Source organism: Rhinolophus sinicus, chromosome 14 (assembly GCF_057876585.1).
Source record: "Rhinolophus sinicus isolate RSI-liver-muscle chromosome 14, RSI-T2T, whole genome shotgun sequence".
Lineage (NCBI taxonomy): Eukaryota > Metazoa > Chordata > Mammalia > Chiroptera > Rhinolophidae > Rhinolophus > Rhinolophus sinicus.
In genome coordinates, this window is record NC_142514.1 from 139,431,782 (window position 1) to 139,458,581 (window position 26,800).

The following is a 26,800-nucleotide window of genomic DNA, read 5'->3' on the forward strand; positions in this document are numbered from 1 at the left end:
TCCTAACCCTGGTTAAACCCAACACATTGCTTACTCCAAAAGTGTCCAACTCGGTCTTATTTCCATTCCAATAAGAGAACTGTGATTTTATTTGGAAGTTAATGTACCCAGCTAAAACACTACGCTTCCCAGCCTCCCTGCCACCTAAAGGAAGTCTGTGACACTGGACTATAAAATAAAGGTGAAGTCACTGGGTGGCGCTTTGGAGAAATTCCTTTAAAAGGACCCAATTTAGCTGACATGTGCTCTTCTGCCTTCTGTCTAGATGTGATTCTAGAGGATTAGCCAATTTACACCACAGTGAGACAGGCACTCTTGAAGATGTCTAAACAGAAAGACCGAAGTAGCCTGAATCCCTGATGTCAGAGCTGCTGCCATATTAACTCTAGACTACTTGCCTCCTTGTTGTTTTTTTGTTATTACTTGAGAAAAATAAAACTGCTAATTTGTTTCAGTCATTATTTTGGAGTTTCTACTACTCACAGTAAATACCAGAGGTGCCAAAAAAATGTATACAAGTGGACACTTTGGTCAACATTGCTCAAGCAGTAGTTCACCGTAATCAGAAGTGTCTGGACGCTGATGGTAAGCACTTTGAGCACCTCTTGTAATTGCAGAAGTCGAACATGACTTGTATTCATGTTTTGTTATCAGTATATATTGAGTATTACAATTTTAATAAGTTTTCCTTTCTTAAAATGTATATACATTTTTTTGGCACCCTCTGTAGAATTCCTAACTCCTAGGCTCATTACAGTTTATTCCCCACACAGCAACCGGAGACCTTTTAAAAGTACAAGCCAGATAGTATTACTAGCTTCCTATCACACTTAAATGAATTTAGGTTCCCTACCAGGTCAACTAGGCCTTCTTTTACCCTTTAGGTCAACTAGACCAGAAGGGTAGGTCTGGCCCTTCTACCTCTCCCAGCTCATCTCCTCCCAAATCCCCACACTACCCTTCCACCCACCATTTGCACTCAGCCCCAGTCACATTGTTCCTTGAGCGGACCGAACTTGTTTCTGTCTCAGGGCATATGCATTTGCTGCTCCCTTTGCCTGGAATGCTCTTTCCTCATACCTTTACTTTGCTCCCTCACTTCTTTTAGGTCACAACTCAAATGTTGCCTTCTCTGAGAGATCTTTCCTGATCATTCTATCTAAAACATAAAACAGTCTTTTTGTGTCTCCTCAAGTTTCCCTCCATTCTCCTAAACGCCTTCTCCTGCTTTATTAATATATATTAAATATGTGTTTGTTTATTTATTGTCTGTCTTCCCTACTAGAATGGAATCTCCCCGAGGGCAAGGACCTTGGGTGTCTTCTTCAGCACCGTATCCCCGCTACCTGGCACACAGTAGGGACATGATGAATAAATGAATGCACACCATGATCTCATTTATACTGAGAAAGACTAAACTCTGTGTGTGTGTGTGTGTGTGTGTGTGTGTGTGTGTGTGTGTGAGAGAGAGTGTAAGTAGATAAAAGATCTAAGCTATACACCAAACTGTTGATACCAGTTACCTCTGAAGAAGAGAATGGGAAATAAGAATTTTCGTATTTTGTTCTGCATTTCCTATGTTATTTTTTTCTTATTTATAAAAGACAACCATAACACCTGGCAAGAAGAAAATTTTAAACATATTTAGAAATATAAACCTATTCATAGAATCAAAATGTAGAAACTCATAGTAATCCCAGTAAGCATAACACTACCCCACAGGTTAGATAATTATGATTATTAAGTAAACATCTTTTAAAAGAACTAGAATTAGGGGAATAAAATTTACTACTAACTTTTTATAGCCTTTATAAAGATTTGTACTGCCACTTATACAAAATAATAAAAGTATACTAAACAAAAAGTATATTAGTAGTATGTTACACATCAAATTAGTAATGATGAGTTCTGTACAGTTGATTTCCACTTACCATCCCTTGCTCAGTAGCAACTTTTAAAGACCTTCCTCCCCTAAAGATTCATCCAGATAATTATATATTTACTTTGTTTTATTTCAGAAAATGTGCATTCTGAGAGACATCCTTTTCTCTATGAAGTTCTCCATACAAATGTCTAGTGTCTTTTAATATTTTTTACAACTTTATCGAGGTGTATTTTATCATACATTTCAATGGATGAATTATAATTTAACGATTTTTAGTAAATTTACTAAGTTGTGGGACACACCTTAAATCAGTTTTCAGAAATCTTCACGACTATAATAAAATCACTCATACCCATTTACTGTTAATCCCCATTCCCACCTCCTACTCCAATCAACCATTAATCTACTGTGTGTCTCTATACATTTGCCTATTCTGGATATTGTTTATAAATGGAATCATACAATATGTAATCTCTTGTATCTGGCTTCTTTCACTTAGCATCTTTTTGAGGTTCATCCATGTGGTACCATGTATCAGTGGTTCATTCCTTTTCATTGCTAAATAGCATTCCAACATATGGATGTGCCATATTAGTAACTTCTGATTTTATGACTTGAATTTCCAATTTCCAGGTTGTATAATGGAGGCAGGATTAACTTGGGTACTTGGGTTGTAAGGGAGAGGGACCTATAAGTAACTTATTTAACCCAAATAATATAGGTGAGTGTTTTGCAAACCCAATCCATTTTATACAGGATGAGATTGTCCTAGCTTCACTCAATAACATTATATCATCAGTCCCTTTTAAAACCATCTTCCTGTTCCTCCCTCCTAAGAGGAACAAAAGTACAGTTCCCCAAGGTTCTCTCCCAAGGCTTATAAAAACCTCTACTCTTACTATGCCTTCTGCTTTGCCTCATTTTTCTACTTCTAAGTCCTTGTTTCCTCTTTATCTTTAAGCTGAGAGCTCTGAAATGTCCATACTCTCCAAGTTCTGAAAAGGTATATTAGAATTAAGTATCAGCATATTCTGGAATTTCATTTAAGAGGAATCTGTGGTTCCTTTGATGTGGTCCTAAGAAGAATTTCTTACAATATAGAAATAAAGCTTTGTAAATGTTTTTCAAAAAACAAACAAACAAACAAAAATCTCACAATACCAATATAAAAGGAGCAGGAGGACCCAAGTCAACATTTGACACTCATTTAAAAAGGGTCAAAGAATGTATAGTAATTAAGCAGTTTTCTATTATCTTTTCTCATTAACATGGCCTTGTTAATACTGATTTTTTCATTCAGTATAAAATGCTACAATAATGTCATTGCTTCCCCTCTGTTTTATGAAGATATCTGATTCAGATTAAGTGGATTACTTACCTTTATAAAATATTAAATATCCACACGTAGAATGATTATCTAATCATTTATGAAGGTGGGTAAGGGATGGTGCTACAGGAAGAGGGCTGGGGAAGGATGATAAGAATCTTGTAACACACTTCTTACTACCAGCCTTTTTGAAGTCTTAATTCTCTAAGTGATTCCTAGACAATTAGCTTGAAAACATCAAGAATAAGATAACGTGGACACAGCTAAAAGCTTTCCCAACAGTAAACATTTTCTAGGAAATTATAATAATCCACTACACCTTACTTGCCTAAGTTACAGTTCTTCTGGAGTACTTAACAGAGTGAAAGCAAAAAAAGATAATACCAGTTATATGTAATTAGAAGAACCTTGCAAGATAAGGAAAAATAATATAAGCTATTATTAAATAAATGTTAGCTTTTAACTAACACCTAAATGCCAAGAATATCACTCTTGGTGGCCAGTTACTGCAGCAGAAGTGTAACAGGCACTATGAGCTAAATTTTCAGCTTTGAAAGGACAGATTCAAAGGGGTTCTTAGTTAAGTTTTACTCCACTTCCATTACAGCTACAGAATCTAACTGCTGATCGAAGGTAGTGTGGAAAAAGACAGGCTCTGCTTTGTAAATTTAAAAACCCCTAAGTAAATCAAACTCCCAAAGTAAATCAAACTTTCTTTGATGTCATTATTTCAATTTACTTTAAGAAAATGAATGGCATCATAATATGTATACTATACCTTTCTCAGGCTTTCATATTCCTCACGAAGTTCCCCAGGCTTGCTTAATTTGATTGGTGTTCTGAATATAAACTCTGGAAGAAAGAGAAAAGACGACACTTTTTAACAGGATTTTCTAGGAAGGAACCAACACTTTGTTCTATTGCTGTCCACACATTATAAACTACATTAAAAATTGTGGTCATCTTAATTTGAAAATGTATTAATTTATTTAACAAATACGTGTTAAAGGGTGTAAACCAGGCACAGTTCTAAGCACTGGGGAGAAGCACTGAACAAATAAAGTCCTTGCTCTCATGAAGGTTACTGTCTTGTGAACGGAAACATACAGTAAATAATCAAATAAATGCATGTATATAATACAACTGGCGTTACTAAGTGCTATGGAAGAAATTAAATGTAGGATGAAAGAGATTATTTTTTATGGAATGGTCTGGAAGGGCCTCACTGGTAAAGTAACATATTAAAAGACCCTCAAGGAAAAAACTATATTTAAAGCTTTTAGTTCAGTGTTACCAAGTAACCTTTTATTAAATGAGCTGAAGTTTTATTCATAGTACTGTATTCTTCTATTTCCTTTTCAACATTGCCATTAGAGGATGTTCCTGTACACAGCCCGTAAATATTTTCAGTATGTACCCTGATCTTTTTATCCTCAAAGTCGTCAGTGGTTTTGATCTGCCTACAGAATACAGTCAAAACTCTTCAACCTGTCACTGAAGGTTCTCCAGAGTCTTGAGCATAACCTTAGCTTTCTAAAGCACAGTCTCTCTCAGCCCTTGACTATCTAGTTACAATATACATATCATATTTTTAAGTCTTTTATGCTGTTTTCTCAGCTGAAATTGTTTTTTTTCCCCTTCTCTCTATTTTTAAATCCAAGATATCCAGGCCCACAGAAGGTAAACAGGACATGTTGGTTATATAAACAGATGATAAAAATCCAAGTTAAGAACAGGAATAAAAGGTTAAGTCCTAAATGCTATCAAAAAGGAAGGGAAAATACACACACTTCTACCTCCTTAAATGTAGATGACACCTCTATATACCTCTATGTATATTAAGTGATTGAAACAGTATTTATTTTGACTTACTAATAACTCTACACCCCATTGAGGTTGATAAATATTTGTTGTAGAAAAGTAGGCTCCTCAAAAAGTTGACTTTTGTCCTTTTTCAGTTGTCTCAGCTATTTTAGAAAGACTTTTATTTAGTACACCTGAGAAATGTGGAAGATACTTAGAAATATTGCACCTAACCCAGATGCGTAAAACAGTGGCTTAAAGATCTGCCAAGTATAAAACAAATGTTAGACCCTGGGTTTGGGGGATAAAAAATTCCATTACCTTCACCCACTGAAAAAAAAAAGTCCTGATGACTATTTTAATCATATTCTTTAGGCACATTTCCAACTCTAGGCAAATAGTATTTCAAATTAGATGCTTTAAAAGGGGAAAAAGGAAAAGCAAAACTCTTAAGGCAAAAAAATACTTTGAATCCATTTATGTTGAACCTATTACATGTAAGAGACTTCATATTTTCTCAGTGAAACGTCACAGAAACTTTATAAGGTAGGTATTATACACACTTTACAATAAGAAAAATGAAAGATTAATGACTTATTCAAGGCCACAGACCTTAGTACACAGCAAAACCAAGAGAAAAGCATTAATAAGAATAAAAAGAGAAATTACATAATGATTAAAAACGCAACCAGTCAAGAAGATATAATCATGAACTTATGTGAACATACATCACAGCAAAAACTAATATAAGGAGAAATTAATAAATCTAAAATAATAGTAAGAAAAAGTAACACCATAATTAGATCAGGCAGACCAAGTTATTAAAAATATAGAAAAATTGAATGAAATTAACAAACCTGATCTTATTTATATGTATGTATGCACCCAACGAACAGAATATATATATTCCTTAAAGCAAACAAAGAACAATTAAAAATACACTAAGTCACAAAGAAGTTTCAAAAATTTTCAAAGAATTATACAGACTTTGCACTTGGATCCTAGCTATTTTCCAAGTCACGTTTTCTAGCTACTTGGCTGATTATTGTGGTTTATCCAATACTGTTTCTCAATAAATTCCTTTTCTGCTTAAATTTGCCAGAATAGATTTCTGCTGATTAAAACTAACAACCTGACTGATTCGAACATTTTTGGCATGGTACTATGGAATGACCGATTAACCAACCTCCAGTAAAACTGGCTAAGAAAAAAAAGAGAGAAGACAATTTAATACTAAGAAGAAAGAGGAGGACCAAAACACAGATACCAAGGTGAGTTTAAATCTCCAGAGACTATTAAAACAATGCTATAAGGAATGGCCTTGCATGCCTACATGTATATCCGTAGATGAAATTGTTGGAATCAGAATTGCTGGGGTAAAAGACCATGTTGCAATTCTGGCAGACAATCCCCAATGGCTCTTCTTCCTTCATAAAGCCTGTACTGATTTATAGTCCCACCAGCAATGAATCAAAGTGTCATTTCCTCACACCTTTTCCAACACAGTGAGTATTGAAACTTTTTAGCTTTGCCAATGTAACAGGTGAAATTTTATGTACATTATAGTTATTTTATGAGTAAAATTGAGTACTTTTTATGTTTGAGTAATTTACATTTTCTTTGACATGAAAGGTACATGAATTTCCTTTATTCCCACTGAATTAACTTTTTCTTCTTGCTTTGTCAAAGCTCTCTCTATATAAGGAAAATTAGCCATATGTCACTTGAATAGCAATCCTTTTCCTAGTTTATCATTTGTCTTGACTACTTATAGTGGTTATTTTTATGTAATTATATTAATCATTTCTTTTTTATGGTTTCTGCATTTTGTATCATGTTTGGAAAGACCTTCCTCAGACCAAGATATAATAATAAATTCTATTATAGCTTCTTTTGGTACAAAGTATAAGATTCTTCTCATCTACAAAAATTCAAAATCTTTATTTGTACTTGGGGAGCAACAGAAGGAGGAGCATAACCTTATTCAGGCTTATAAATAAGTCTACTATCCAACACAAGGGACCAAAAATATTTTAATGATAGCCCGGTAGAAATGATAATTTGTACTTACTGTTGGAAAATCTGCTTCTCTAAAATGGTTCTTGCTGACATTTAGGACAAAATGTCCAAAGAGCTTAACATCTTCGTTATACAGTGTAAATAATAGAAAGCTAAAAGTTCAATCCCCAACTTAAAAGCTTCCAGAGCCTTGGATAAGCCAATCTCAACTTCTTCTTCTGTAAAATCAGAATAATACCTATCCAGACTATCGTGAGGATCAAATGAATGTAATGATTTCAGCCAGGAGAGTGGCATTCAGTAGAATCTAATAACTGTAAAATTGTCTCTGGTGTTAGTGAGATAAAGTTGTGGTTTAGTCTGATTTGCAACAATTTCTAAGAAACAAAGATAACGATTCAGCTGCTTTGATTCATGTGTTATACGAAAAGCTAAGTTCATTTTGGGATATTTATTAAGATATCTTAAAGTTCATATCTAAGACCAAGTGGAACTCTGCGTCCTGACTGAAATCTTACTACGCCTTGACTTATTCAAGAGTAAAAGGAAATGGGCAGGGGTAGGGATGGAATACCAGTTTACATTCACTAAATGTTGCCAGGGATGGAGGAGTGTAGGTAGAGCATAGAGGATTCTTAGGGCAGTGAAAATACTCTGTATAATGTTATAATGATGATTACATGTCACTATACACTTGTTAAATCCATAGAATGTACACCACGAGTGGAACCTAAGGTAAACTATGGACTTTGGGTGATTATATCGTTGTAGGTTTATCCTTGGTAACAAATTTACCATTCTGGTGAACAACACTGCTAATGCGGGGAGCGGGGGGGGGGGGGGGGGGGGGGGGGGGGCTACGTATGTGTGGGGGTAGGAAGTATAAGGGAAGTCACTGTACCTTCCTCTCAATTTTGTTGTGAAACTAAAACTGTTCTAAAAAATAAATTCTTTAAAAATTAATGCCAAAAGAACCAGAAAAGGCAACACTACATTCCTTATTCCTTAGTCCAGAGGAGTTAGTCCCAAATCCACCAATTCCTCCACCACTTTCTACAGGAATTTTCAAGTGTTTCAGTAGCACAGAAACAACCACTCGCCTTTCACCTCACAGAAAAGAAATGCTAGCAACTTCTTCAGGTGTCATTGAGATGATGAATATCTTGATATTTGTAAATAAATCCAATGGTTGAAGTACTTTCTTGATGTCTGTCCACTGACTGCTACTATGTTTAACAGCAACAGAAACTCTCTAAAGATGTGATGCCTGAAGAATGACTCACACCTGTGGCCAGTGATCTAAGCTGAGTATTGCATTCAGTCTGATGTAAACTGCAGGAGCAGCTACACTTCCTTAAAGATCCTTCCTAAAAAGGCTTTTCTCTGGGGCGAGGTGACTGTTTATTAATAAAGGCAAACAAACAAACTACAAGACAGGCATTTTGCTAATTGTACCAAACTCTCAGGAATGAAGTGCCATTCATTGTCAAAGCATCCACACTCAATACAAAATTAGAAAAAGGACCTCACTGAACTGTACTGGAAAGATGTTATCTTAACAACTCTTAAATCTGAAGGTAATCGTCCCTTGGTACCTGGCTATGTTTGAATTTCTAATCCTTCTTACCAGTGCAGCAGAATGAAACACAGCTTTGGACTTGGAGTCCCAAGACCTAGATCTTTTTTGAATACTCCCACTTACTAGCTATTTGCCCTCGGGCAAATACAAAAATCTCTCTGGCTAATTTCTATTATGATGGCTGGCAGTTATGTAGCACATTATGCCAGGCCCATTTCTAAGCACTTTATTAACTCATTTAATCTTCATAATGCCTCAATGGGGAGACACTATTATCCCCATTTCACAAATGAGGAACCTGAGGCACAGAGCATTTAACTTGCCCAAGCCTGCACTGCTATAAGTGAAAGACCTATGATTTAAACCCAGGCAATCCAGCTCCAAGACCTGTGCTCTTACTGTGTCTTATTATCTTTTTAATAATTAAACAAATAAAGCTTCCTGATCCTATAAAACAATTGGCAAAGGACATGAACAGGCAGTTTATTTAAAAAAAAAAAATTCAGATGACTTATAAACATTAAAATTGTTCAATTTCACTCATAATTCAAGATATTAAAATCTTTTAAACGAAAACGCTTTTATGTATCAGACTGGCAAAGACCAAAGTTTGATAAAGGAAAGAGTTAACTAGGGCATCATTTACCTTAAAGATGTGTCATACATGTGCACAAAGATGTATAAACAAGAATATTCCCTGCAGATCACTCAATACTGAAGACTGGAAATGTCCTTCAATTAGAGACTGACTGAATAAATTATCAGATAACTAGATACCATGAATCTATTTCTACACTGCCGATTTTTATTCCTGGTCTGATTTCTTCAGGTACCTGGTAATTTTTGTTAGAATGCCATTCATTGTGTATGGAAAACTGTAGAGATTCTGGATGATATTCCTACAGAGGATTCACCATGTTCTCTGACAAGCGGTTAGAATGAGGGCAGATCGCCTCCCAATCCAATCAGGAGCTGATTCAGGGCTGGCTGCAGTCTTTGTAAAGCTTGTAAAGCTAGTTCTACCCTAGTTTGTAGGCCTCCAATGGTCCAACTGAGGGTGTTTACCAAGGCTGCTTGCCTTCCTTCGGGGGTCCTGAACTTTTTTCTCCTCAACACTGAAGAACTGCTAAAAAGCGCTTTGCTTTTCAGTAGCTTTTTGTGAAACCTGTTAGCCTTTTACCCTGCATAGATTAAGAATCAGCAAATGCCTCAAGAGAAGAAAAGCAGGTGGAGGGGGGACGCACCCCCTTCTCTCGGGTATCTTGGCCTCTCAAGTTCTGGTTGCCTTGGCAGCCCTGAACTACAATTTTTTATATCCCTAGCCCCCTGAAGAAAGCTCTGCTGGTTTTTCTGCCTCTTAATAGCTGCACTCTCCCTTTGCCAAGAATCCACAAATGTCTGAAGTCCCGGTTGCCTTGGCAACTTACCAATGCCTTCATATAGATTTTTTTTTTTTTAAATCAGGCTTTTCTAGTTATTCTCAGCAGGAGTTTTGGTCTGCTTCAATCTGTTCCATCATAGCCAGAAGCAAAATCTACATTCTTCATAATCACTGGAGAAGACAAGAATCTCATCATGAAACCACAAGACATTACTACAGAGAAAATGAGCAATGAGGAAGAAGTAGAGACTATTCCTTCGAGAAAGTCAAGAAAAGCATATAATAAAGGTAGGACATATGTGGTCCAAGTCCTAAAGAAACAATCTTACTACGGAAAGAAACACATACGTGAGTGACACAACTACAGAACATCAAAGTTATAAACTAAACACCTAAGTGGGGCATAGAACACCAAGAGGTAGCAAAACATATGTAAGGGCAGAGATACACAGGAAACAAGGGGCCATTATCCATATTACTCTCCAGGTTACCTGTCTTATGTCATTGGAATACGCAAAAGAAGAAATTTTAATGTTAAATTAAGCATACCAGAGTAGTAGGAAGGTAGAAACATGGGGAGTGAACCACAACTGAGTTCTAAAACCAAACTAAAGTGGTCTCCCTTTTATCTAGTTTTTTGTTTTAGTCCTTCTAACTCTCTGAGTGCAGATGACAGCCAAGTACCAACTGTCTTAAACTAATGCAGCTGTTCATTTACCCACTTGCCCAAGACCAGTAACAATTGACAGCTGGTAACATAAAGAGTATTTACCTGGGAAGAAGAGGAAGTATAGAGAAAAAGTGAAACGCTAATAAAATGTTAGTATCAAATTTTAAGGCTGCTTACTTAAGTACCATAATTACCACCACAGATTACTACTACATTAACTTAACATTGTTTATGTTTTAATACTATCCTTTGGCAAAAAACTAATCAAATCAAAATGTCACAGCCCACATAAAATACCAAGGACATAAAATGTTTGTAACTTTTGACCTAATAACTTAATTTCCGGGAGTCTGAAGAAAATAATCTAAAATACAGAAAAACTTTTATATAAAAATATTTTCATTGCAACATTATTCATAATTATAAAACAAAAACAGAATAAATGTCCAATATTGAGGGAATGGTTAGGCTAATTATGGCTAGTACACACAATGTACTATTATTCTGCCATTAAAATTATATAGAAAGATTTTTAATAACATGACATTGCTTTAACAAGATAGGAAACCAGTTAAGTTAAATGAGATGCAAGTTTCCAGACTGAAATATGCCTTACAATTTCAAACTTGAAAAAAACAAACATAGAAATGACATTAATGAATGGAAAAAGAAACAGATATAATTGCAGAAGTCACAAAGGGAGAAAAATAAAATAATAGTGATAATACATCAAGTTATCACATATAAATGTACACGAATAATGGAAAGTTACCAGAGATTAGGAAATTAAAGAGGGAATGAGCAGTGGGGAAGAAGGGAGGGTTGTGGGAAGAGAAAATACACAAAAGTATGAGACCCTTTCCCCAAAGCATTTATACATAGCTTAGTAGGTAAGACAAATTCATAAAAAATTTTAAAACAGATTTAAATAACTACAGAGATGATGACAGATGCAATGTCACAAAATAAACAATTGCTAAATGACTCTTACAAGCAGATGTTGCCATAACCGTCTGTAGGAGGAAGAGAACAAAGCTGGAAAGGAGAGACAAGGCTTTAAGGAGGTGGGATGAAGCTGAGTCTCTCTGGTAAAACTTAGACAAGTAAAATGATGAAGAAAGAGCAATTCACATGAACAACAAAACATGATCAAAAATGTGATAAGGCTACTGAACTGCACACTTAAAAGGTTACGATGGTAAGTTCCATGCCATGTGTTTTTTGCCACAATGTAAAAAATGTTTTTCAGTGTGGAGGCTGGATAGTAAATAAATATGTTCTGCTACAGCAGAAAGTTTATATAGGAGAGCAGTATAGGCCAGAAAGGTAGGTTGGGGCCAGATTCTAGAAAACCTTCATTAGGCTAAGGAATCTAAATTTTATTCTGTTGGCAACAATAATACAACCAAATATATGTAATCTTATTAATATGGCAAGACTATTGATAAACAATAAAACCTCAGTTGTCCAGCAGGCTTGGGGAATAGGGTATTCTTTAATTTTATATGGTTACAGTGTCATATTTGGGCAGAACCTTCTCTGCATTCAGTGTGAGGGAGCTACTTCAGGAACGCTCCCAGGAATATGTTGGTCTGGGTTGGTTGGTCAGTTAAACATTTTTTCTTAACATACAGCACTTTACCAGCCACAAGAGTATGGCTGGTAACTTCTCTAAGTGGGACCCTGAGCTGTGGAGACCACTCACACCCCAGCACTTACCAGTGTTGACACTGTGCATGCTGCAACTTCTCTAGCCCTCAGGTTCCCCATTTTCCAAAAGGATAATAATACCTTCCTCAAATGGTTATGATTAAATGACATGATTTAATGTAATGCCTGGTAGTGTTGAGCTTATAACTGATACTCATTAAATGTTAGATATTTTCCTATAAGGAAAGAGAAAAATTCTACTTAAATTTTACAGGGATAGAATTTCTCAGAATTATAGGAAAATATAAGAATTCAATGGAAAAAAAAATAGTGCCAGATGTGTTTTTCTGTATATTAGTGGGACAACTGGAAGGTGTTTACTTATTAAATTAACTGCTAATAAAAATAATATTCCAATTCCAAGTTGCATCTTGCTCCCTTAGCTTAAAGAATTAACTTGATTTGTACTTTGATCTAGGAAGGAGGAGTCCTAGGCGGTCTGAGGCTGTATAGACTCATGGTCAGATAGTAAATATTTTCAGCATAAGGTCTCTTCACAACTGCTCAACTTGGCTGTTGTAGCATGAAGACAGTCGCAGACAATATGAATGTGTATGGCTGCTGTGTTCCAATAAAACTTATTTACAAAAGAAGCAGCAGGCTGGATCTGGCCTGCCAACTAGTTTACCAACCCCTGGTGCTATAAATTGAATGTTTCTGTCCCCCCAAACTTCATGTTGAAACCTAACCCCCAATATGATGGTATTTGGAGGTGGGTCTTGGAAAGATGATTAGGTCATGAGGGCAAAGCCCTCGGGTATGGGATTATCACCTTACAAAAGACACGCGAGAGAGCTTCCCTGCCCCTTCCACCAAGAAGATGGCTGTCCCTGAACCAGGAAGTGGGCCCTCATGAGACACCAAATCTACCAGCATCTTGACCTTTGACTTCCCAGCCTCTAAGACTCTGAGACATAAATTTTTGTTGTTTATAAGCCACCCAGTCCAAGGTATTTTGTTATAGCAGCCTAAACTGACAAAAACACCTGCATTAGAGAAACACAAACTAAGAATAGAGATCAGTGGGATTTACAAAAGCAGGTAATTCAACAAGAGTAAATAAGGTTCCTTGTTGAATCCAGAAATGGCCCAAACAACAAGACATAGTTAGGCAGCCCACACTCGATCACTACAGTCAAAGCAAAATGAGGCACACAATAAAAGGTCACAGAAGCAAATGTGAGCGTAGGAATGCTGCAGAGATGGAGGCCTGCAGACCTACGCAGACCGAGACCATGTGCTTGTACCCTCTCTGTATCCACCACAACCCTGTGTTCATTGGCTGTGTTCCAATGGAACTTAATTTCTGCACGGTATGAGGCAAAGCATCATTCACAATAGTCCACACGATGGAACGACACCAAAATGAAGAGTGCAGGATTTGGAAGCATATCAGCCTACATTCAAATCGACCACCCACCGGCTTTGTATCCACCAGTATTTATCCTTGCTAAGCCTGTTTCTTCCTCCATAAAATGGGAGTAACACCTACATGAACAGGGTTATCTCATCTTCCAATACCTACTTGGTACAGATAGTGTGTGTATTAAATGGTAGCCTAACTGGCCTCTCTGTCTCGTAGACTCTTGTCTTTCCATCTCTCTCCAACACTGTTTCCCTAATTCTTCATAACAGAGGCCTGACCCTATCATCCTCCTGCTTAATACCTTTCATGGGCTTCCCTCTGCCTCCAAGATTTAAAAACAGGAACCAATCTACCACTCCAGCCACATTTTCTACCATTCCCTTAATACTTTTCGCCTCTCCAGCGTCCCCACATCTCACTATTCCTGTATATGCCATACCCCGTGTGTCCTCTGACTTATATATGCCACTTCCTCTGCCCAGAGTGCTTTTTCTCCTTTCACGATATGATGATTAGTTCAAAATACTGTCTATAGCCCTCTCCTTTCTGAAGCTTTTCCCACTGACTCAGAATTACATTAGTTTCCTGTAGGCCCTCACAGCATTCTGCACCATCTTAATTGTAGTAGCGTTTATTACCTGTGTTACAATTACTTATCTCTGCCTCTGCCTCCCCAAATTAGGAGATTTCCTTGAAGATAGGGATGTGTCTCAGTGTAAAACAGTGGCTTAAAAATACTTTTTGTTGAATGAATCAATGCAAAAGTGCTTTAATAGCCGCACCATTTTGGACTAAGGTCGTTTCAAGAGTTTGTTGTCTGAAAGGAGTTGAATGTAGTAAAGCTTTTCTTTCTAATGAAGGCAAAAGTAAACTTTAGAAAAGTCCAAGTAAATTCCAAATTAAGGGAGTCCAATCTTTTGAGGTTTTATTATAATAGCTTTACAGAACCAAACACAAGGCAAAACACAAGAGAAATCACAAAATGTAAGGAAGCAAAGGAACAATAAGTCCACTGCTACTCAGAAAAATACAAACCAAAATTGGATATAAATTGTCTTCAGGCTTAAAAATTGAATTGTACATACATGTGGTAAGCATGACTGCCTAAGGGAAGTTGATGGGGGAAAAGCAGTTTTGCTGCCTACAAACTCAGTATGAGCCAGGCCAATGCAGTGTTTGGCAGCAGTAATAAGAATTTAGCATCTAGCCTAGGGAGACAGTAAGCCCCGCGACATTTTGCCCTGGTCTGCCATTATTTAAAGTACTATGACAGTCAGTTCTGAGTGGCATATTTAAAGATGAGCAAAATGGTAAAGGAATCATGACATGTGACCAGAAACTTTTTTTTAAGGATTTTTGTTAGGAATCTTCCCTTCATTAAACATTTACTGAGTATCTAATACATTCTAGGTACCATATTAAGTGCTGAATACACAAAGAAATAATCCCTGACCTCAAAGAGTTCAGTGCAGACCAGAGAGAGACAAACACGGAAGTGAAATCAGTGACACGAGGGATGCACATACTCACATGGTGGCACAAAGGCAGGTAACTGGCTCCTGTTTGAGAAAACAATGCCACAGAGCACTTGTGTTTCACCTGGGTTTAAAAGATGAGTATGATTTGACAGGAGGATAAGAGGGACGAGTATTTCAGGTAGAATAATCAGAGGTGACAAAAGGTCAGGCAGGTTTCAAAAGCACACTACATTCCAGAACTCTAAATAATGGAGTAGTGTGGCCAGAATGGTGAGAAAAGGCGAAAGAGCACCAGAGAGATGAATTTGAGCAGTTTTACCTAAAAATTTAGATAGTAATAATCATGGTCTTGAAATACTTGAACACTGAAACTAGGAAAGCAGATTTTGAGTCACTAGAAACCCTAACTTTCAAACAATTAAAACTGTCCAAAAACAGACTGAGTAGTCACCAGAAAGGGAGAAGCACCCCTCTGTAGATATTATATCTCTGGTGTTCCAGACCTCATCCTCTCACCTCTTCATGAACTTAGCTCTTTCAGTTTTCTCCACTCTCTCCAGCACCATCAATTTCTCCCTCTCTACTGTGATAATATACAAATCTAACACACAAACCACAAACATGACTTAATATCATCTATCTTTAAAAAACTCCTGAGTTCTGTCCCCCAGCAGGTCCTGACCCATTTCTCTGCCCACCCCCGCACCCGACCCCATTCTCTTTACAGCAAACTCCTTCAAAGAATAGTCTATACATTCGCTGTTTCTGCTTTCTTCAAACCACTCACTCTATTAGGGCCCTTTTCCCCACCACGCTACCAAAACTACTCTTCATCAAGTCACCAAGAAAGACCTTCAAGGTCCCCCAGGGTTAATTTATAATGTAGGCAGAAAAGAGTTCAATAAGTAGCTATAATATGATAAACAGAGTCTTTAGCCTAAGAACTAAGGGTCTTTCGAATCAAAACAGCTAATACAGTCTTAACTGCAGGCATCAGTCTGGGAGAAGCCTGCGCAGCATGAGCGCACACCTGCCTTACAGTAATATTGTCCCTTTCCTCTGGAACACAGAAGTAGTGACATGTTGAAATTGGACCGCCTCGCATCACCTTCATCAGTATGAATAATCATCAAACACTATGCTTTGCTTTCATGTCTCCATCACAATTGTCTAACACTTATTTTAACCTATTCTAAAATGGACTGAAGCACTTATTTAGTATGAAAGATCACTTTTCCTTCTATGTTCCTCCTTTTTATACAGTCTTGCTTTCTTCAAGTCCATCTTTTTTAAACATCTAGGTCAATGCCTTACACACAGTAGGCACTATATACATGTATAGTAAATAAACTATAAGGCCTAATATATAGGATCTAGTACAAAATAAATTCCATAAATACTAATTCTCTCTTCAAAACTGCCAACTTTAAGGAACAATGCATATATCTAATAAATCCTTCATACCCTACATGGACAAGTTGATTTTTCTCTCTCAGAAGTACCTACATCTTAAGAGAACCACAATAAGAGACCTAAAGAGAATATGGATTGAATTTCAGATACTACAGGATACATGTGAGATATCCTGACGCAACAGAAGCTTCCCAGTTTCTAAAAACACCTAAGAGATTAAATATCAATCTGACCCTACATATCTGAAGTAAAACCATTTCTTTTACTAATTCTAATAATTAAAAAGCCACATATAATATTTATGCATAGAAAAAAACTAGTAAAGGCTGATAGGAAGTACACAATTACTAACAATAGTTTTCTCTGGTGAGACAATTAATACTGGTCACAACCATAATTTATTTCTTTATTGCTTTTCCTATCAGCTGTTACTGATAGTAGACAGCTGTTACTACTTTCTCCAGTACTATAGTACTGCAATGAGCAATATTTTTTTTATAACCCATTGTATGTGTGTTTGTTTTGCTAGGACAGACACCTATAAAAGGAATCACCACATAGCAGAGAACGTTATCTTTTCAGCTTTACTAGGTATGGCCAAATGGCTCTCCAAAATAGTTATACCAACAGTTATACTCCCCCAGCAGCATGTAGGTTCCCATTATTAATTATAATCAATCAATCATAAATTACGCTAGTCTCATGGCCTCTCAACATTTGTTGAATTTGCATTTCTCTGATTACTAATGACATTTGAGAATCATTCCAAATGTTTATTGGCCTGTCAGTTTTCCTTTTCTGTGAAATGTCTATTCAAATCCCCTCACCACTTCTGGGGGGTGTCTGTCATAGTGATTTGTAGTTCTTCATATATTCTGGACATACATTTTTTTGTCAGTTATTTCATTGCAAATATTTTCTCCCGCCCTGCAGTTTACCTTATTTCATATCATCTGTTATCATACAGAAGTTTTTTATTTTTTTATTTTAATGTGGCCAAAGTATCCATCTTTTATGCCTTGTTTTTTGTTTGGGGTTTTGTTTTTGTATTAAAAAAAAAATCCTTCTCTACTCTATTTTCAGAGATACTCCTTGTTATTTTCTAAGCTTTATAGTTTGATCTTGAATCCATTTGGAATCAACTTTTTGCGGGTAGTCTGAAGATCTGTTTTTTCCTATTTTCTGTAAGTTAGCTAACTACCCACAACTGAAAAGAATAACCTTTGCGCCACTGATTTGTAATGCCACCTGTCATCTACCAAATTCAAATGTATGAGGGCATGTTATAGGACTCTATTTTTGTTTTGTACTCTTTTAATTATTTAATACTGATTATTCAACTATCCTGATACCAATATCTTACTGTTTTAATTAATATTTACAATAATTTAATATTTAATAAAGCAATGTGCTCCAAAATTTTTACTGTTCTTAGCCACTAATCATCCTTACTGACAAGTTCCACTTAAAAAAAGAAAAGTTCCCCTCTATTCCAAGTGTTCTAGCTTTTTAAATAATGAATGGATGGTAAATTCTGTCAAAAGCTCTTTTGAGTAGCTCCTGAGATGATCATATGGTTTTACTCTCCTTTGGTTTATGAATATGGTGAATTAAATTAGATTCTGATGAACTCCCACTCCTAGAATGCTACTTGATTACAATTTTTTAAAAAATACACTAAATTTGTGTATATTTCATTTGGGATATTAGAAGACTACATTCATGAGATTGGCCTGTATTTTTTGTTTCTTGTACTGTTTTTGGGTAATTTTGGTATCGAGCTGTAAAGGCTGCCCAAGTGAATCTGGAAACTTTTTCTTTATCCCTTGGAATAGTCTGCACAAAGATTATCCGTCCTGCAATATTTGGGTAACCTGTAAAACCATCTGCTTCTTTAATATAAATTTCTGCTTTTTATTACAGAAAAGTCTCAAATACTTATTAGAGAAACCAGTATAATGAGCTCCAACATATCCATCACCCAGCTTCAACGATCAATTCACTGCCAGTCTTATTTCATCTATTCCCTTAATCATTACCTGCCCCCTCCCCACTAGAATGATTTTAAAACAAATCCCAGAACTCCTATCACCTTACTAATAAACATTTTAGCATCTCTCTTAAAGGACTCAAAATATGCAACCAGAAAACTATTGTCACACTAAAACTTTAATAACCTTTAATACCAACAAACATCCAACCAGTCTTCAATTTCTGTTAAATGTTTTTATAGTTTTACAAATCAGGAACCAAATAAGTTCATATAGTTAAACTGGTTGTCTTTTACAGGTTTCCTTTCTATTCCTCCTCCTCCTCTTCCTCCTCTTCCTCCTCCCACTCCCCCTCCTCCTCCTCCTCACATATTTATGGAAGAAAATGGCCATCTCTCCTGCAGTTCCCATATTCTGGATTTTGCTCATTGTATCCATGTATTACTCAGTTGGCAGATTTTACTATCTGTTCAATTTGGTTTTTTAGTTCATTTCTACGCACATTTTCTACTTTTTCTTGAGTCAGCTGTGATAGGTTGTATTTTTTAGGAAATTAAGTATTTTATACAATTTCTCAAATTCATGGGCATAAAGTTTTCCATACTCTACATTTATAAGTCTTTAAAAATCTTTATTATATCTGTAATTGTATTCCCTTTTTCACTTCTAACATTCAGGCCTTCTTGCTTTTGCTTTTTCCTTTATGAATTTTGCCAGAGAATTTGTCTATAATATAGATCCTATGTTAATATCATCAATGAATTAGATTTTGGTTTTATTAATTCTCTTGTTTTCTATTCCATTATGTTATCTTTATTCTTTCCTACCTTCTATTTCCTTTAGGTTTAATCTATTACTTTTCTAACTTCTTCAGTTGGCCACTTAATTTTTCAGCCTCTCTTCTATTCAAATACTTTATAGATTCTAGGACTTAGTTTTTTAATATTAACATCTCTGAAATTGGGATGTTTCAATTGGAAACTTCTATCACTGTCAGCCAGGCAGCAGTGATGATGCCACTGTCATTGCTTACATATGTATGAATGTAAGACAAAGAATAAGCTTGCAAAAAAAATGCAGTGACTTGGTGGTTATTCCTGGTAGTGTCACTGGACAACTGTAACCTCTCAAGTTAGCCAACAAACTGAGTATTACAGACCATGTGAGGAAGAACTGTGAGTCTCATCTGAAAACCTTTTGTTGATACTTTCTGGCAAACTCAAGAAAGTATCGGCCTCAAAACTTTATGGGTGCCAGCAGTTTGAAAGAAAATGTTGGAGATGGCGGTGGAGTCCTCTTTTAAGAAACACTGTACTACCAATACTCCCAGACATAGTGAGCAATACTATGCAGAAAAACACAAACACCTATGATTCAGTCAAAAAATTATTTAGAAGAATCAGACTTTGAATATGTCACAGAAATATTCTAATTTATTACTTCACTTTCTTTTATATATACACAATATGCTAAATCTACGTTTACATAAATTTATAAGAGCTCTTTCAGTAAGTATAAAGTTAACAAGTCTTAAGTGATAAAAAAGCATTATATTTGGAACTAGTGTATCTTATAATGATGGTATCTTAAGATTCAATGAAATATGACATAGGCACTTAAATTTTTCTTAGTGTTGCTTCAGCTGTATTCCACAGATCCTGACAGTGTTCTTATTGTTAATCAATTCTAAATATTTTCCAATTTCCATGATTTTGTTCTTCATCTATACATTATATAGAAGTTTGTTTTCATTTTATGCTTTTTAATTTCTAAACGTGGATTGGAGGTGGGAGAATTGGCTATATTTGCTATTAATTTCTAATTTTACTGTATTGAGTCAGATAACATGGTTTATATATATATACACATCAGTTCTTGATATTTGTTGAAACTTTCTTTGCGCCTAGTTACGTAAGTGTTCCACATTTGTTTAAAAAGAATGTATATTCTCTAATTTGGGAGGTGTATGGTTCTGTATGTGTACAGATCAAGTTATACATCGTATTTCTTTTCTTTCTGTGGTTACCCTTAAATTTTTAATATGCATTTGACTGAAAGCCTAAAGTTAATCAATATCTCTATCCTCCTCCTGAACTATATATAGAACCTTAGAACTCTTTAATGCCGGTCAGTTTTCCTCCCAGCTTACATTTTATCCTTCTCTGGTGTTTTAGTCCCACTTTGGTTTTAGTTCCCAAAAATTAGTCATAATTACTTTTGTTTTATACAGTCAACGTTGTTTTAGTTTACCTACCAATTTCTTTGTTCACCAAGACTTTTTTTTGTATCCTACTCAATACCCTAAGTTATATTTCTTTCTTCCTGAAGTACATTCTTTAGTATAAAAGTTCTTTCAGACACTGTGGTAAATTCTCTATATTTTTACTTATCTGAAAATATTTTTATTTTGCCCACAATCTTGAATAATTTAGCTGAGTATGAAATTCAGATCTCTCTCAACACTTGAAGACAGTAGTCAATTTTCTTTTGGTCTCTCTTTAAGAGACGTCTACTCTCAGTCTGATTGTGGCTCCTCTGTCGTTCCTTTCTGGTTGCTTTTTAAAGTGTCTTTGTTGTTCTGCAGTTTCACTGTAATGTATTTGGTTGCGAGATTTGTTTTTTGTTCATTTAATTGCTGCCAAGGACTCATGAGTCTTAAACCTAAGGATTTATGTCTTTTATTAATGCCAAAATATTCTCAAGCCATCACCTTTAAGTTCCATGTCTCTCTCATTCGATTTTTCTCCTTCTGGAATTAATAGATGTTGAGTCTTCCTGATGTTTCATTTCTCTTTCATATTTTCCCTCATCTTACTGTTTTGCATTTTCAGGATTTCCTCATATCTAACTCCCAGCTTACTGATTTTCTCTTCATCTGTGTAGACTATTGCTTATTTACTGAGTATTTTAACCTAACTACACTTTTCATTATGTTTAGTTCTTTTTCAAATGTGCCTGTTTCATAACGTCTTATTCATTTCTTGGGATGTCAATTAATTCTTGAATCACTTAAAATAGGCTAATTTATCTTTCAAACTGCCATTCTACTAGCTCAGTTTTTGGAGCTATAATCCTGTTATATCTGCTCTCATTTGTGATGAAAAACTGTTTTCTTGTGTGTTATTTTTAATTATAAATTCATCTTCAGCTGGGCTTATTTCTTCTGTAAGAATCCCTGAGATATGGAGGTACCCTAGGGATCTCGCTTTTCTTTCCTTTCTCCAGGTAACCCAGGGGTATCACTAGCTTGAAGCCAGCTTTTATATTAATTTCTCAGCATAGGGATACATGAACCATATAATATAAACTCAGATCCCAAATATGAGCAAAGTATAGGTCTTACACTTCTCAGGTAAGCTGTTTCCCCATTTCTTTGCATAGAGCCCAGGTAAATCAACACAAGATTTCTTTTTATTGCCAGTGTCAGTGGGAGGATTTTTCTCTAGCCCACCCTTTCACCCAGAATGCAGGACATCAAGATCAAGAGCCCAGCTTTATGCAGAATTCTTAGTTTTGGTTCCTCCCTCCACATGGTTAAAATGTAATCAGCTAGAAATAGAAAACCAGAAATAACCCCTCACTCTACCCTTCAGCCCTGCTCCAGGGCAACACAGCATGTGAGCTTAAGGGCTTACTACAGTTTTGGTTTTTAGTTCCATTTTGTTTCTGGAAGCTGTAGATTTTCCTGTCTTTCCTACAAGCTCAGAAATGCATTTCAAAGAATTGTTTCAGACAACCATTATTGAGAATCACCTATAATCAAGCTGAACTGAAGCCTTTCAACTAAGGACTTGTAGAAGCCACCTCCAGACTGGTAGACAGGTCAGACGCGGCACGGGCTGGTCCCACATCCGCGTGTGATCAGTAAAGATGGGGGCACTATTTTGACTGTGGGGGTCCTCCTCCTCTAAAACAGTGAGAGATACCAGCCCCACCCCAGTCCAGGGTTCCAGTCCTGGCGAGAAGTCCCCATAATTTCTGGTTGTGAAAACCAGTGGAGATTGTGACTGAGTGAAACGGAGTGTGGCTGCATTCTCGGGTGCTCCTTTTAAAGGGACTGTGCAGGGATTTAGCCACCAACGAAATCACTGGCTCTGAGCTCCAGCACTAGGGCAGTGGCTGGAGAGGTAGCAAGCACATACAGTGGGGAACTGAGTTGTCTGGCTTTGGGATGGGGGCTGGAGAGGCCACTTTCTCCTGGATGGAGGAGCTAGCAGAGGCCATTGTTTCTTTATTGAGCCCTCATCCTTCCCGGCGCATGAACACAGGCAGCCGCCAGACCTGAGTCTCTGCCATTCGTTCTCCAGGTCCTGGCGATTTGAGACCTGGCCCTGCCCAACTTTCGGGCACACCCAGGCTGCTTTCAGTGGCTTTTTCATGCAGACTGCTTGCCTTGGCTCAAGCGGCACTTTCCTAAGGTCTCTCAAAGGTCCGTGGAACCCAGACAAGCAGCATCTGGCTTGAGTGTGTCCTGTCCCTCTGGTTGAGAGGCCCTAAGCCAGCACTAGCGGCAGCCGGCCTTGGTTCGTGGCTTGGACTCTCAAGGATCTTCCAAGCACAGCACAGGCAGCAGTGATCTGCGATTTCTTTCAGGCTCCCCTTAGATGGCCCCAGGTGGGGCACGGGCTGTGGCTGAAGTAGACCTACCGTGGATCCACTCCAAGGTGGTCCTGGGGCTGCCGCCCCTAGTGGGGGGGTGCAGCTTCAAACTGAGCTGGAGATCACCTAGCTGTCTCCAAGTACGACACACCTAAGGGGTGGATTGGGCAGGCATCAGAGTCCTGCTGAGGCAGATCTGCTCTGTAGGGTCAGCCCCTGCACAACAACCATTCCACTGTAGTCAAGGCCAGTCCTCACAACCAATGAGCCCAAGGGTCAGTCCCTCACATTGATGTGCAATTATCAACCAAGGTTCAACTATCGTGTTTCCCTGAAAATAAGACCTAGCCGGACAATCAGCTCTAATGCATCTATTAATTTTTGCTCCAAAAGACGCATTAGAGCTGATTGTCCGGCTAGGTCTTATTTTCAGGGAAAGAGGTTACAAGAGGAAGGCACACACAACCAACACAAGGGACACACCTGGAGCACGTGGCTCAGGTGACCAGAAAGACTGCGTCACTGACCCCCACAGCACACCTACTACATAAGGCCACTCCACTAAGACCGGAAGACGAAGCAGCCCTGCCTAATACATAGAAACAAACACAGGGAGGCAGCCAAAATGGGGAGACAAAGAAACATGTCCCAAATGAAAGAACAGAACAAAGCTCCAGAAACAGAACTAAGCAAAACGGAGATAAGCAATCTATCAGACACAGAGTTCCAAACACTGTTTATAAGAATTCTCTCAATGATCTCATAAAAATGGAGATGGAAACCATGAAAAAGAACCAGTCAGAAATAAAGGAATACAATAATGGAAACTTAGAATATATTACAAGGAATCAACAGTAGATTAGATGAAGCAGAGGATCCAATCAGCGATGTAGAAGATACGGTAGCAGAAAACACCCAACCAGAACAGCAAAAAGAATCTAAAAAATTGAGGAGCGTTTAAGGGGCCTCTGGGACATCATCAAGCATACCAACATTCACATTATAGGGATACCAGAAGGAGAAGAGAAACAGCAAGGAATTGAAAACCTATTTGAAGAAATAATGACAGAAAACTTCCCTAACCTGGTGAAGGAAATGGACATACAAGCCTAAGAAGCACAGAGAGTCCTAAACAAGATAAACCCAAAGAGGCCAACAATAAGACACATCAAATTAAAATGCCAAAGGTTAAATACAAAAAGAGAATCTTAAAAGCAGCAAGAGAAAAGCAGTTAGTTACCTACAAGGGAGCCCCCATAAGACTGACAGCTGATTTCTCAACAGAAACTTTGCAGGCAAGGGAATGGCAGGAAATATTCCAAGTGATGAAAAGCCACGACATACAACCAAGATTGCTCTACCCAGAAAGGCTGTCATTTAGAATTGAAGGACAGATAAGGAGCTTCCCAGACAAGAAAAAACTGAAGGAGTTCATCACCATCAAACCAGTATTACAAGGACTCTTAGGGGGACTTCTTTAAGATGGGAGAGGGGTTAAGGATGGGTGAAATGGGAAAGAATTAAGAAGAACAAATTGGGTAGTCATGGGGATGCAGATTACAGCATAAGGAATATAGTCAACAATATTGTAATAACCAGGTATGTGCCAGATAGGTACTAGATCTATCAGGGTGATAGACGGAATGGGGTTAGGGTCAGGGTGAAAAAGGTGAAGGCATTAAGAAGTATAAATTGATAGTTAATACAGTATGGAAATATAATCAACAATGTTGTAAGGACCACGTAAGGTGCCAGATGGGCACTGGACTTATCAGGGGATCACGTCATAGACTGTAGATGCCTGACCAATGCGCTGTACACCTGAAGAGCTGAAGCAGAATAATATTGAATGTCAACTACAACTAAATATATAAGTATATATAGTCACAAGATGTGGAGTACAACATAGGGAAGACAGTCAAGGGTATTGTAACAACTATGTATGATGTCAGAGGGGTAGTAGCTTGGGGGGTGGATTATCACTTTGAGGGGTTTAAATGTCTAACTATTCCATTGCTTTGTACACCTGAAACTAAAAAAAAAAAAAAGGTTGTTTCATATCATCCAGCTTTTCTGGATATTTGTAGAAAAGTCTTCAGCTTATCTGTTAGCAATCTTGCTAAAAGAGAATTTGGGCTTTCCAATCCATTTGCTACATTATACCCATAGGAGTGATCTCTCTAAAATGTAAACGTGAACTCTTTAAAACTCTTCAGTAGATCTTCACTCCTTAGCATGGCTAAGTCCACTATTATCCAGTAACTGCTTATTTCTGCCCATTTTACCTCCTTCCACTCTCCCTCATGTACTCTATACTCCAACCACTCCTATTTCTAATCCCTAGAACCCCTTGTTATTTCATACTCCTATACCTTTAAATGTAATGTTTTCCCCCATCTTTATCCTGCCCTCATCCACCTACTGAATACTCATGGTCAAGTGTCTGCCTTTCACTGAAGCTGCATTCTCATTTTGTGAAAATAACTAACGTTTATTGCCTCAAGCATTCTGAAAATTCAGTCTTAACAACAACCTTTCAATTTGTCTAACATTATCCCCATTTTCAAAATGGGAAACTAAGGTACTTGGAGATTAAGCAATGTACCCAATGGCGCACAACTATAAATGGCAGACCTGGAATTCCAACACAGCTAGTCTGTCTCAGAACTTGCTCTGTTTATACTATATTGCCTTCTACAATTATGTCTTTCCCCCCTTCTTCTGCCTCACCCCCCCCCCCCGCCCCGAATCCAGTTCCAGCCGTTGTTTCTCAGTCTAGTTGTGTAGCACATAGCTCCCTGGCCCATGCTGGTATTATGAGCCTTGTGCTCCCCCCGGCTGAGGCAGTCGGTCACCGGTTGTTGGTCGGCTGCCCACAGCAGCTCACAACAGCTCTCACCAGCTGCCGGCCACTCACACTGGCCACCGGCCACTCCTGGCAGCACACGGCAGCACACGGTAGCTCCCAGCAGCCCACACCAACCTCCGGCTGCTCATGGCAGCCCAGCTCCAGGGAGAGCTGTCGTTCACAATCTTAGCTGTAGAGGGACGCAGCTCACTGGCCCCTGTGGGAATCGAACTGGCGACTTCAGCATTAGGAGCACGGCGCTCCAACCACCTGAGCCACCAGGCTGGCACTACAAATATCTTGCATTAGTTATAACTGCATTTATTATACATTTCAGTTGCATGTTTATATACCAATCTTCCCAACGACATTGCATTTAAGAAACAGAATCATTCTTTTCTATTTGTAGCTCCAGTGCCTAGCACTCAGAAGGCCCTCAAATAGTTACTAAATTAATGAATGACTGGAGGGAAATATCCCTACAGTTGCTGCTTTAGTCCAGTCCAGCCCCTTTACCTCTTGCCTGAACTATTAAAATAGTCCCCTAACTCAACTCCCTTCCTCCAGTTCTCCTCATATCTTTCCTTCACACTCCAACCAATACTGCCTTTCTAAAGCACGTGATGTAATTCCACTGATTAAAAAATCTTTAAGGGTTCCACACTGTCTACAGAATAAAGTCCCAAATTCTTTTAGCATGACACACCATGCCCTTCATGATCTAACTTCTG

General features: G+C 37.6%; 1 protein-coding gene across 1 annotated transcript in view; it reads right to left on the reverse strand.

Moving 5' to 3' along the window:
• The window catches only part of RNF169 (ring finger protein 169), a 76,524-nt gene that overhangs the window by 44,614 nt on the left and 5,110 nt on the right, over nucleotides 1–26,800 (reverse strand). Inside the window, exon 2 of the mRNA XM_019744406.3 lies at nucleotides 3,991–4,064. Within this exon, the coding sequence (XP_019599965.2) occupies nucleotides 3,991–4,064 (74 nt within the window). The remainder of the gene's footprint in view (nucleotides 1–3,990; nucleotides 4,065–26,800) is intronic.